A 13,624-nucleotide genomic window follows, 5' to 3' on the forward strand; every position below is an offset into this window, starting at 1 on the left:
AACAGAGAAATATCTGGAGAGTAATAGGAGAAAGGAAGACATCTACAGCACTGCTTCACTGCTTCTGAAAGTTCCCCCCTGTAGATGGGGACCAGGGACTTGAACCAGGGGCCCCTGCACATTGTAACACGTGTGCTCAAATGGATGTGGCACTCCTTAGCCCTGTTTTTGTTTTGTTTTGTTTTCCACACAGCTTGTCCTTTGGTTTTTAAATGAGGGAGCCTTTGCTATTAGTGCATTCTTTCATATTAGCATATTTTTCTACTTGTCTTATAAAGCATTGAGTCTTGTAGGAATAAAGGATGTATCTGTCTATCTGAATTTCCCCCCCTCAGAATATGTCCTTTCCTCATCCTCTTTCAGTGTCTGGTGCTCTCAAGTTCTCTTTTCCTACCAGACACTGATCTCAAATGTCACTCAGTGGCAGTCTGTCACACCCTACTGGGATTTAAAATTGTCTAATCATTCAATAGAGCACTCATTAGCACAACATTTTTGGGTTTATAACTAAAGGCCACAACATTTGTGTAAGATGCCTGGAGCATCACATAGGAAACTGTGGAAGACTCCTGGGAACGGAGCTTAGATACCACCTTGCTAGCTTTTTCTTTCTGCCTCTCAAGTGTCCTTATGGGTTTTTCCCAATAAAGATAATACCTTCAAGATCAGATGATTGCTTAATACAAACCTGAAGTAAAACAAACAGTAAGTGAACATGATTAATGCAACCATAATGGTATATTTCTGGAGGAGAGAGCAATTAAACAACAACAACAACAAAAATAAAAACAATTGCAATCAAAGTCAAAATTAATTACAAGCAAAAATCAAGAATTGTTGATAGTGTTCATATATTGTGAGCCACTTTTCTTAAAACTTGAATTTTTCTTGAATCTACTTTTGAAATTATTTCTCAATGAGGTCTTTAAGACAAATATTTTTCTGAAAATCACCAGTGGAAATTTAATTTGATTTAAAAGACATAAATAAGCAATACATTACCTTTGAAACTAACTGTGAAATGATTTCTTTTACTGTGTTGTCAATCAAGTCATCTATTTTTGAATGGTAGTGTTGCTAGACATTAAAAGACAAAGATACATTAGTTGATACTGACAAAATATTTTGTTGAAAATTATAGAACTTTAAAGCTACTAGTTATGATATATCAGAGCCACTAAAAATGATCATTTTGAATATCAGAAGAATAAAACCTTGAAAGTGATCTACCCAATCAACACTTCTTGCATTGTGGTTTGAAATTTTTCCCATGTGCACCATTGAGTTAAGCAGCTAATGGGGTTATTATATAGATGAATTGAGTTCTTATGCTTATTCAGGCACAGGAATGTGAAGGATACTTTTTGTCTTCTCCTCTATAATTAAGGTGGCCATGTATTTTTCTAAAGGCTTGGTTTAGCTGGAGAAGCAAAAAGACTGGAAAGAGATTTAATTAATACAACATTTCATGTCTGACAACTCTCATTCATAAGTTATTTTAAATGTGCTCTGGAAATAAAATGAGCTCCCAATTGTTCAGTCAAAAAAAACCTTTTTGTGAGCACAGGGAGCAGCAGTTTATACAATTCTTACAATATGCTCAAGCAAGGGCAAAATTAAAATTTCATCAACAAAAGTGAATAGATGGTAACAAATTAATAGACCATGAAAGGAATAATGAAACAGCACTCACTCCCCATAGCTTTATTACTGCTTCCTTATGAAAAAGATGCTTTTAAGTAAATACAAAAAGATGGATTTAAAATAAATCTGTAAGACTTTTTAATTTTCTTTACAGAATGCTAGAGAGTTCCATTCTTAAATTAGCAAGAGCTTTGGCTTCTACAGTTTGTGAAGGTACATCCATTTAAACAGTAATTCTTCCTTTAGAAGCATTTGTCTGACAGCTGATTGTCCCCAATAGCCACTTCACAGAAAATGTGACTTGTAAAGACTAACCCTATCTTGATGGTTCAAGGCTTCTTGGAACAGCTAACATAATGCATAGAGTAAGAGTGCTCAGGTCAGTATAAACATTAGACCAACTTAACAGTTGCTGGTTGAATGGTTTTCTAAGATGCAAGGTTTTGAAAGCTATTTTTTTTCTTCTGAAAACATGTCTCAAAGTTTCCACACAACAAAACATCAACTTAGGTTTGCTTTGGAAACACACTGGAATGATTCTCTCCCACTACAGGCTTTGATACTCACAAGTGGTCATCTACTTGCATGAATAATAAAGAGAGGTAGCACAATTTTGGAGCATACAAATTATTATTTTTTTTCTTGCATGTGTTGACAAGCAGAGATTTCCAGGCCCATCTTTCACCCAGGGAAATTTGCCTGTTCCATTTAAAATCTTACTGACTTCCAAACATGTGCTCCTCGGGGAAAAATGGGATAGAAACATAGAGGGTAAACTTCTATTTAATGAGTGCTAACACTTTTGCTTTTAGAACATTTTGAGGATAAAGAGAACTGGAGAAAAATTAGGAAGACAAGACAGAAGAAAAAGAACCTAAAAAGCTGAGTAGCTGTCTTGTAGTTGAGGTTCTGTTCCAACCCAAATTATCTATAAGGTTCTGAACCAGGTGTGTTCTCACTTTAGTGTATTTTCTGGGGTCTACTTAGAGTAATTCCAGGGCTTAGGCTAATGGGCAGGGAAGACCACCGCACACATACATTCACAAAAGTTTCCAGATTCACCTGAAGCGTGGCAGCTGAGTGGGGGGTAAATGAATTTATGCAGTGAACTTGGCCCTAGTGCTAGCTCTGCTACTCTTTTTTTCATATCCTTTTTTCTCCAAAGCTGGGTCAATGCAATAAGATGAAATGGTAATTTCATTTTGGCAGAATTAAAAAAAAAATGTATACAAGAGATGGCTTCCAGGTCCTCACTTCTTTCACATGAAACATGTACTAGACATACAGGGATTGAGGTACCATATTGAAGAATCTGAATCTTCAGTCTGTTTACATGTGCCTTAGCTTCCATGTTTATCTCTACTAGACATAAATTCCATTTTTTAAACTTAAAAGTAATAAAAAAAAAAAAGCAGAGCACCCTTATGTTGAATATTGGGTTGAATCAATGCTGACAAATGTTTAACTCAAGAGATGAACCACTATATTGGTCATTTACCCATTTTCCTAGAGGAAGAGAGGGAAAAATCATGAATCACCGGAGTTATCAAACTTTCACAAAACACACATTTTTAGATTGCTGTTTTCTTTAATATCTAATCTAATCAGATATTCTCTTTCTCTCCCTTTAATTAAAACAAAATAAAACTATTTCCCCCTAGACTAGACTAAATGTTCCATAGAGTGTGAAACTTGCTTTCCTTATTTTATTTTATTTTTACCAGAGCACTGCTCAACTCTGGCTTATGGTGATACAGGGGATTGAAACTGGGACTTTGGAGCCTCAGGCACAAGAATCTGTTTGCATAACCATTATGCTATCTACCCCAGCTAGAATAAAACTTTTTTTTTTTTTTTTATCAGAGCACTAGTAACTTCTGGTTTATGGTGGGGCAGGGGATTGAACCTGAGACTTCAGAGCCCAAAGTATGAGAGTCTCTTTGCATAACCATTATGCTATCTACCCCTTCCCAAATAAAACTATTTTTAAATAAGACTGTAAATTACAACAGTTACTGTGAAAAATGGTATGGAGATTCCTTTTAAGATCTAAAGATGGAAGCACTGCATGATCAAGCAACAACACTCCTAAGTATTTATCCAAAGAATATGAAAACACATTCAAAAGCCTGTGTGTACATTAATGTTAATAGAAGTACTACTCAGAGTGACCAAAACATGGATTTAATCTAAGTGTTCAGCTACAGGTAACTGACAAAGAAGCTGTGACATTGGGGGGTAGATGGTATAATGGTTATGCAAAGAACTCTCATGCCTGAGGCTCTCAAGTCCCAGGTTCAATCCCCCACACCATGAAAAACAAGAGCTGAGCAGTGCTCTGGTGTAAGAAAAAAAAAAAAAATGTGGCACATATAATTAATGACATATTACCTTGATGTTTAAGAAAATGAAGTCATGCCTTTTGGGGCAAAGTGGATAGAGCTTGAGGTGAAGTAATAAGGAAGTAAAAGACACTTATTGAATGGTTTCATTCATGTGAAGTATAAATAACTAAAGCAAACCTGCTGACAGAACTCAAAGTAGTTCTTATATTAGAAAAAAAAAATCTGTGGGAACAGGAGGTTTCTTTGGGGGAATGGGTAGTGAAATGGCACTAAAATTTCTTTTCTCCTGAAAAATGTATATTGTAAACCAATGGAAAAATTAATAAAAGTAATTAAAAAGAGATACCCACTCAAGAATTCTTGCTTACTGAAGCCCAGAAAATTTAGAGTTCAGGCTTAGATGAGAGAGCTCCCCCCCCCCACCCTGCATTCAGGTAAATAGCATGATTTCATCTTTACTGGTATATAAACACAGAATAGGTAAAATCTAATTAAATGACAATTCATTCTGGCATTTCTAAAAGATCTTGCAAGATCTCTCTATTGGGATGAATGTTTAATCACTGGATGGATAGTTCTTGGAATGAAAGCATTTTATTGTGGTTGAGAACAAATTCCACACAGGTAGGGGTGCAAGCTCAGCTCCATTAAGTTATTTTCATCCTCAATGGATGGGCCATGAATGCAGTGGCTCTGAGGGCTGATGACTACCTTAGGTCTGTGAAGTCATCTGCTATTCTGCAGCGATGGATAAGGATTTCCAAGCCCTGTTGGTTCTGTGATCTCAACATCTGTCCCTTAGGGACTGGCCTGAGATTGCTGATTCATTACACACAACTGTCACACAAGCAGCTCACTTACTAATTAATCCCCCCATTACACATTGCTCTGGGCTGTGGCAGAGCATGTCTGCATTACTATGTGCTATGTAAGAAAACAATCATAATTCAAGAGAGGTTACATGAAGGATAAGGAACTGGAAATATTTTATGTTAGCAATGACAGTGTAACAGTTTACTGGAGATTTGGAAATGCTACAGTGTAGATAAACAGCTTTGGGGGCCAGGCAATTGCACACCCTATAGAGAGCACACATTACCCTGTACAAGGAATTGGGTTCAAGCCTCTGGTCTCCACTTGAGGGGTGGGGTAGTTTTACCAGTTGTAAAGCAGTGGTGTAGGTGTCTCTGTCTGTCTCTCCCTTCCCCCTCAGTTTCTGTCTCTATCCAAAAAAGAGTAAAGGAGAGAAGGAGAAAGGAGAAAAAGGAGGAGGTGGAGGAGAAAAAGCACCCACCAGATGCTGTGGATTCATTATGCAGGCACTGAGCCCTGATAATAACCCTGGTGGCAATTAAAATTTTTTTTTTAAATTGGGGAAAAAAACAGACAAAAAGGAAAACAGCTCTGATTTTATATATATATATATATATATATATATATATATATATATATAATTTTCATGCAGTTTTAACTAATCTAGCATTTTCAACAGTTTTCTTTGTAGTTTTCCATAAAATAGGGTTCACTGAGTCAGTATATTTACAAATCTGCAATAATTTTAAAACTTAACTCATGTCACATGGAGAAGCAGAGTCTGTGCAATTATGTGGGTAATTTACTAGAGATGAAAAACAGTATAAAATCTTCTTGGATTGAAATTCTTGTTTACCAGTTTTCAGGGTTGCTAATGGGTTTTACACCTGAACATTTTGAACTATATTAATTGTGTGAAAGTTGTAGGGAACTAATTGTCTCTGGTGAGAAGGTACAGGTGCAGACATAATGAAGAATAGCAGATTATTCTTCAAAGCCGTCCACCTATTTATGTGAAGAATCATCTGAAAATGCAACAATGTTTTGTCATTTGTGTGTAAGTGTGCTTGTTTTCTTTTTAAGTAACACTGCGTTCTTTCTTGCAAGGGAGATTTTTTTAAAGCAGTGACAACAGATCAGGCTCTTCATTCTGCAAATATTTGCTAAGTGTTTATTATGTGTGTGGTACTGCAGTGTATGTTAAAATAACAAGTGGGTAAATTCAAGACAATTCTATAACCCTAAAAATAAGTGGGTTGGTTTTTCAAGACACTATTCCCAAGCAGATGAATCCAAAGGTATCTGGGTATTGAAAATCAAGGAGGTATATATGAGCCACTGATACACAAGTCAGCTGTCTCCTCATTTAGATAATTAGAGATAGTAAATCATGTTGTAGGTGATTAGAGAATGATAATTACTGAACATTTTATCATTGCTTAATATATCTGTGAGATCATTTGCTATGGCAGTAGAATTACATCTCTCCCCCTCAATTGCTCAAATAAATTATCAAATAATTTGTGTCTTTATCTGGGTTCAATAAGTATGAAATTCACAGTATTTTTATTCTTTTTCACAATTATCTTCTCCTTTCAGACTGAATGAGAGTTTTAAGAGTAACTGTAATTTTGTCTCAGATTTATCACACAAAACACGAAATATTTATCATCTACCTATCTTCTGTATTTATGTACCTATTTATTGTCTACCTGAGCTAGTCAATTTTGTATCCATAAAGATTTTAAAGCATATCCTTCTGAGGTTCTGGGAGGTACCTGGAAAAAAACTTGTGTGGGGGTGGGGTAAGGATTTTTTGCCTCTTCCCATTCCCTGATGATTATATCACAAGTTAGGACTAAGGGACAGAAACTTCACTGGTGGGCATGTTCTTCACTGAAATTTACAACTGGATAGAGAATGGCATTCAAGAGTTACTCTAGTAAATGCTATATGCCACCAAAGTCTCAAACACTAGGTTCTTTTTATAGCAAAAATATATATTACAGGTATATGTGTCTTAAAAATGTCAATAACTGTCGTATGCTTTACATTGGCTTGTTCTAGCCCTCCCCCTCCAAGAGAATTGGATGAGTCCTGTTAATTTCGCGGGCCTGCTTGGCCCCGCCCCAAGGGACCCTGGGAGAGGGTTCCGGAGTCCGAGAGTTCTTGAGTTTCTGAGTTAGAGAGTGTCTGAGTTCTAGAGTAAGGGAGAGGGTTCCTGAGTTCCAGAGTAAAAGAAAGAGTGCTTGCGCCGCCGCAAAGAGACAGCAGAGTTCTGTTTGGTGATTAGTTTGTCTTAGTTTATGAATAGTTCCTCCTGAATAAAGAAATACAGCTTCCCTGCCCAGCCGTTGTCTCCGCGTCTCTGTTCACCACCGTGAAGCAAGCCAAGCCGGCCCGGCAAGAGCCTCAGAGAATTTTAACAACAAATGGCGCCCACGTGGACCTGACCTGCGCATCTCTCAGATAAGTAAAGACAATTTGGCTACCTATGCACTATGGCCTTCTCTTCTGCTTGTGAAGAGATCTCCAAAGGCCTCTGCTCTTTCTTCACGAGACTGTTTTGCTGTTTCTGGAACATTTATCTCTGGACCACTCTGTGGTTTCCACTCGCTCTGGCGAACTCACAACAGCCAGCGGGAAGAGCCAGCGGGCGGGAGGCAAGGCGCGGAGCTGCTGTTTCCACCTGGTCAAACAGCCAGCCAGCCGGCTGCGCCCAGACAACCCCGCGCACCGCGCCAGCAACCCCGCAGCCCCGCAGCCCGCAGGAGGCCTACGCCACCATGCAAGAGCCCGATGCCAGCACGCTAGAGCCCGATGCCAACATGCTGGAGCCCGATGCCAACATGCTGGAGCCTGAGGCCAACATGCTGGAGCCCGATGCCAACATGCTGGAGCCTGAGGCCAGCCCACAGGAGCCGGCTCTCCACCGCGTGGTGCAGGGCACTGGACGCTTGATCCCTCCACGCTGCTCGGCCACTGCGAACAGGGCAGCAGACATGGCAGGGCCATGGGGCAGGGCCGCGGCGGCCTATCATGGCCGCCACCCCTGGGCACCTAGGCCCACGCCTTCTACAAAGATGGCCTGCCTGCCCTCTTTCTATGAATTCTGGAACCATCCCGGGCCTCCCGGACCCCCGGGCTCCCTGCCGAAACTGGGCACACGAGATCTCCAGCCGCCGGTCCGGTCTGAAGACAGACAAGCTGGAGTATGCAGAGATTTGTGCAGAGATCGCAACCTGCAATTCCTAGAAGTAGAGCTGCGCGGGAAGCCACCTCCGGATGGTGAACCCCCCCCCAACAACTAAGACAATATAGATTTAAATTCGTGTTTAAAATGACATGTCTTCGTAACAAAGGTTTCTCTCCTTGTGTATTAATGACCATGTTTATGTGTATGTTTAAAGTTTGGTAAACAATAGCTTTAAGGCTAAATTCTTACTAGTCAAAGATAAATGAAAAAGGTTTTCAACGTAATTCTCATAAAGATAAAAATTAACTTACATTTAAAGTCTGAGGTAAAAATTAGTTAACAATCAATATATTTCAACTAAGTTGGTCTAAACAAAAGGTTAAATAGACTTGTTGATATGTAAAACACTACCTTCTCTATTAGAAATGGTAGATCGCACAATGGCTATGCTAATTATTCTCATGCCTGAGGTTTCCTCTCCAGCCCACACCTAGGGTGTGTCTCCATCTTGAATGGGTGTAACAAAAGGTTAAAAGACGTTGTTGATATGTAAAAGTCTCAAATTCCTTCTCTATTAGAAATGTTAGATCGTGCAGTAGATATGCTAATAACAAGTTTTGTTTCATAGTAAGTAAGTTGCAGCCAGCTGCCTTTGGGACCCTAGGCCGTTCCCCGCCCCCATGCAAATGCCCGTCGAGGCAAGTAGCCCCCCAGAGGCAAGAAATGTTTTTTTTTTCAGATATGGCCCCCTCAGGCCTTCCCTTGGCAACATGCTGGTTTTGGTTATATATGTTTCTGTTCACCCCACACCCTTGATACTATAGTCATTTAGTTAAAAAGAAAAGGGGGAATTGTCGTATGCTTTACATTGGCTTGTTCTAGCCCTCCCCCTCCAAGAGAATTGGATGAGTCCTGTTAATTTCGCGGGCCTGCTTGGCCCCGCCCCAAGGGACCCTGGGAGAGGGTTCCGGAGTCCGAGAGTTCTTGAGTTTCTGAGTTAGAGAGTGTCTGAGTTCTAGAGTAAGGGAGAGGGTTCCTGAGTTCCAGAGTAAAAGAAAGAGTGCTTGCGCCGCCGCAAAGAGACAGCAGAGTTCTGTTTGGTGATTAGTTTGTCTTAGTTTATGAATAGTTCCTCCTGAATAAAGAAATACAGCTTCCCTGCCCAGCCGTTGTCTCCGCGTCTCTGTTCACCACCGTGAAGCAAGCCAAGCCGGCCCGGCAAGAGCCTCAGAGAATTTTAACAACAAATAACCACTCAACTTCTGAATTTATTAGAAGTTAGCTAAACAAACGTGAACTCACTTGGGTCTAAACATTAATCTTTAAAATTTTAAGAATAGTTGTAGAATATTCAATCTATCTTGACAGAAATAATTCCTTGACATTATTTAAGGTATCAGTATTTATATGTGTTTTAGGGCAACTGATATGTGGTAGTCTTTTATTTAACACACAGAGAAAAAAAAAACTGGAGTAGAGTTAATTATATTTCCTTAATTTGAAATGAATAAAATAAAGATGTACATTTCCAAAAGTAAAACTCAAATAAAATGTGCTTTCACAAAAAAAAAAAAAAAAGGAAGAAAGAAAGAAAGAAAGAAAGAAAAGAAAAAGACTTACCCACTGACTACCAAACTGGATCATGCCATGGGAAAAAAGACAATGAAAGAGAACAAAAAGGAATAATAATGAAATGATGAGAAAATAATTACTATGGAAAAGAAACAACAAAAATGTGAACTTAAATAGATGATCTAAGAAAATTAAATTCATGTTAACACAATCAATACTCTTAACAAACATAAATCATGGGGTAAAACAAAATTGTATTTCTCAATATAGAACCAAACAAAGCTGAACTCAAATGGAAACTGATATATACTAATGAAAAACCAGGACAATTTTTCAAGCATGCTTCTACTTGATCTTTAAAATATGGAAACTTGTGTACATAAAGTATTTCTAGAGCTGTTTTCTGTGACTTGCTTTTTGGATGCAAACTCTGGATACTCTATATTTCTATAAACAAAGCAGGTACCTATCTTGGTTTCTAATTTGCTTGTGGAAAGCTAGGCTTATGTAAATATACAACACCTAAGCTGCTACAAGGTATATCTAAAATTCAGTGGTTACTTATAAAATTTTAGGTGGTCTTCATAAAATATAAAGAAACTGAAATGAGCAAAGGGTAGAGGTAGAGGGCATTCAGTTCCTATAGTCAAGAATATTGACCATGTATAGAGGTCTTTTTTTTTTTTTTTTTTTTTTTTTTAAATAAGCTAGTCAAGTGACTGCATTCTAGACAGAGCATTCCCTTTTACCAGGGCAGCCCAACATGAATTTCCCTATGTGATCCACAATTCACTTACCTCTTGTCCTCCATCCAGGGCACAGAGTTTGGTGCTTTGCTTTTTGGCATCAACTAATACATTAAACATTGTGCATATAGAAGCTGGAATGCGCAAGTCAGTTGTCTTGCTTGCCTTTTGCAGCTTGAGTTCAAATGCACTTCTTGTTCTATTCATTGAAACATGAATTCAGAGTAAGAAATTCTGAACAAACATCCCACCTGTTTTGCAAAAGTGAAATCAACACTACAAGATGCTAATTTAAAACATGCAAATAAAGACTGTGGCAGTGCTTGGAAGCTAGGGTGTGGGATGCTCCTCCCAGAGTATATCCTGCTTAAAATTTTTAACCCTTTCTTTCTCTGTTACAGAATTGCCTTAGGAAGTCACTAGAAATAGTGTTTTAAATCCAAGACTTTCTTTTTTGCTTAAAACAATTCAGGATTATTTTATCACTCCAACCAGTGCTTGTTATTCCAACATTATTTTTGTACATGTCAGTAACAAGAACAGTGGGAAAAATAATGCTTGACTAATCAGGGTAATATTGTAGGAACTGTTACAAAATAAAAGCAGACTTGGAGGAACTCAATGTCTCAAGACTTCTTTCTGAGGATGTTATGGTTAAGAACGTAAATGCATACCTGCAACTCATCTGGTGTGGATAAAGAATAGAACAACTGATGGCACAGATCATAAGTTTGCCACACCATTTTGCAGCACACACTAATACATAATGTATAAAGTACTTTGCAGACCTTTTCCATATGTCACAGGAAGGATTGCCTTGGGAATTTAAAGAACAGTATTCCCAGAGAGGTATCAATAAGCACAACAGGAATGATTAATATGGCATGACTGCTATAGAACAGAGCTATGACTAGGAAACCTGAAAAAACAAAGTGTGTCAAACCAATTTTATCAATTACAAAGGTCCCCCTAAGTTTAGGTCAAATAACTTATTGTCCATTAGATTTTTGAATAGAAATACATATTGAAACCTTGCGATGGTTCTATTGTAGGCACTTGATGGAAAGTTGTATTTGGGTGCTGGCAATGTTAAGCAGCAACTTAAAAATTTATGTCTACCTTTTGACACAGGCCTCTATCATATCACTGGCCATTAGTTTAAGTCTTTGTTCTAAGTGGTGGGCAAATTCTTGTTCTGGCCAGTGTAGATCAAAAACAAACATTTGCAGTGCATCGAGTTTCCAAAAAAGATCTTCAGAGGTTGCTGTGCCATTGCTAGAAGAAAAAGGAAAATGAAGAACATGATGAACTTCCATTGTTGGCTACATGGATGACCAATACATTGTTTTTCTCTTTACTTTTAAAGTGCTACCAGTGGAAAAAATAATTACATAAAGTTGCTAAGGATCAGTTTTTTCTTTAAAAATATTTTTATTATCTATGCTTTTTAAAAATATACTTTTATTTAATTTTTTAATGAGAAAGAGACATACAGAAAGACCAAATCACTGCTCAGCTCAGGCTTATAGTGGTACTGGGGACTGAACCTGGGACTTTGGAGTCTCAGGTATGAGAGTCTTTTGCATAACCATTATGCTATCTCCCCAGCCTATGATCAGTTTTTTTCTTTGTTCAATCTTCTGTTTCTTTCTTTTTAATGACTAAGGCAAGGCATGAAGAACAAAATAGTAATAAATACACAGGCAAGGTAAAATAGATAAGGGGTAAAATAGGTGAAGAAAAAAAAGGGGTAAAGTAGATAAGGAAAAGAACCTGAATTGTACATATAAGAATAAACATTATATATTATTTTAGCAAACTCTAGGATAAAGATAAAATGAATAATATGTTTTCTTAGAAATGTGGAAAAGTATTTTATGTAAGAAATTCACTTGGCAGTAACTAATAGCTTTATTCTTTTATCCATGCATATGTTACCATGATGCTCCCTGGCTAGTCACAGGTAAGCTATGTCTAAGGTCCTTGAATTTCTTTTTTTATGGATAAAATTGAAACAGTTAGTAAAAATGAAATAAAAGGCTGAGAAGAGAAGCAAATATATCTATTTTGAAGTGTTTCATGCCTTGAGTAAATAGTTAAATCTAATTTGTACAAGATATGGTCTAAGAAAAATTGATATTCCAGGTGTTCTGAAGTCTGAACAAAAATCGTGTATTTAAGAACCTTACTTCTATGTAAGGTTCATCAAGTATCATCAAGTCAAGACTTGCTATGCACTATGTTAAAGTGACTCTTGGCAATTATATTTTCCCTTTTTTATATAGAGGTGAGAGAGATGCTTCACTGCTTGTGAAGCTTCCACATTGCAGGTTAGGATGTAGGGCTTGAACCTGGGTCTTCATACATGGTAACTCACATGGTAACATGTGAGCTTTACTGGGTGAGTCACCATCTGGCCCCCAGGGACTATATTTTCATTCCAGGTCTGAACGTAATCTGTACTCAAGTACTTATTTGAACAAAGATGATACTATTGCATTATACTATTATGTAGGTATATAGCCTATAGGTAAAAATTTTTTAATGTAAAATATCTATGTCAAAATATATGTAAAGAATTGTGAAAGAATGAAAAAAGGGAAGTTGTTCTGTGAATCTGTTCTCCTCAGCTTTCCAATAATTATTTAACATACAGTAATGTAGAACATATTCCTGTTTGTAAAGAAAATTAAATAATTAAAAAAACTGATTTACTACAAGGGCATATTGAGGAAATTCCATAAAAATAAAATTATTTTAAATAGCCACATTATCTAGCTAAATATATCTTAATTAGCTAGCTTAAAAAAATCACTTCTACTCTGGCTAATTAAAAGCTTAATTCTTTTGCTCATTCCCCATTCTCTCGTCTGCAACATAGTTCTATCACCAAATGATATTGCTTTCCTCCTCCCATTCTATTAGTAATTCCTCATGATCTCCTTGCCTCGCCAAGATGTCCTCAGAGTTTGTGTCTCTAGGGATCAATCATAGCAAAGCACCGAGTACTATATCCATTATATACAATTTACTCACATATTATCTCCCGACCTTAATAGTCAGTGCTCACAAAGTACCATAAGCAAAAGAAGCAAACAACACCATGCTGACTACTATGTAAATGCTAGAAACTACACTATATTTACTCTTTTTTTTTTTGCCATACATACAATAAAAATAAGAGAGAAGAAGATCAAGCAAAATATCTTCTATGGCCATAGTGATAACTAAGTGAATAACATAGTGAATAACAAAGTACAATTGATAAAGAGTACATCTATTTCTTAATAATTTTATTTGTGTAATTT

The 13,624-nt window shown here is 37.4% G+C and overlaps 1 protein-coding gene across 9 annotated transcripts in view; it reads right to left on the reverse strand.

Moving 5' to 3' along the window:
- CADPS2 (calcium dependent secretion activator 2) overlaps positions 1 to 13,624 on the reverse strand; it is a 614,124-nt gene that overhangs the window by 58,061 nt on the left and 542,439 nt on the right. For 7 of the 9 annotated variants that reach the window (XM_060196497.1, XM_060196500.1, XM_060196498.1 and 4 more), the window contains 3 exons: positions 11,436 to 11,591; positions 10,368 to 10,515; positions 1,003 to 1,077 (listed from right to left, as the gene is read on the reverse strand). In XM_060196497.1, the coding sequence (XP_060052480.1) occupies positions 1,003 to 1,077; positions 10,368 to 10,515; positions 11,436 to 11,591 (379 nt within the window). Of the gene's footprint in view, positions 1 to 1,002; positions 1,078 to 9,618; positions 9,634 to 10,367; positions 10,516 to 11,435; positions 11,592 to 13,624 lie in introns of all 9 variants that reach the window. The other 2 variants (XM_060196496.1, XM_060196491.1) reach the window with 1 other exon arrangement.

Source organism: Erinaceus europaeus, chromosome 8 (genome assembly GCF_950295315.1).
Source record: "Erinaceus europaeus chromosome 8, mEriEur2.1, whole genome shotgun sequence".
Lineage (NCBI taxonomy): Eukaryota > Metazoa > Chordata > Mammalia > Eulipotyphla > Erinaceidae > Erinaceus > Erinaceus europaeus.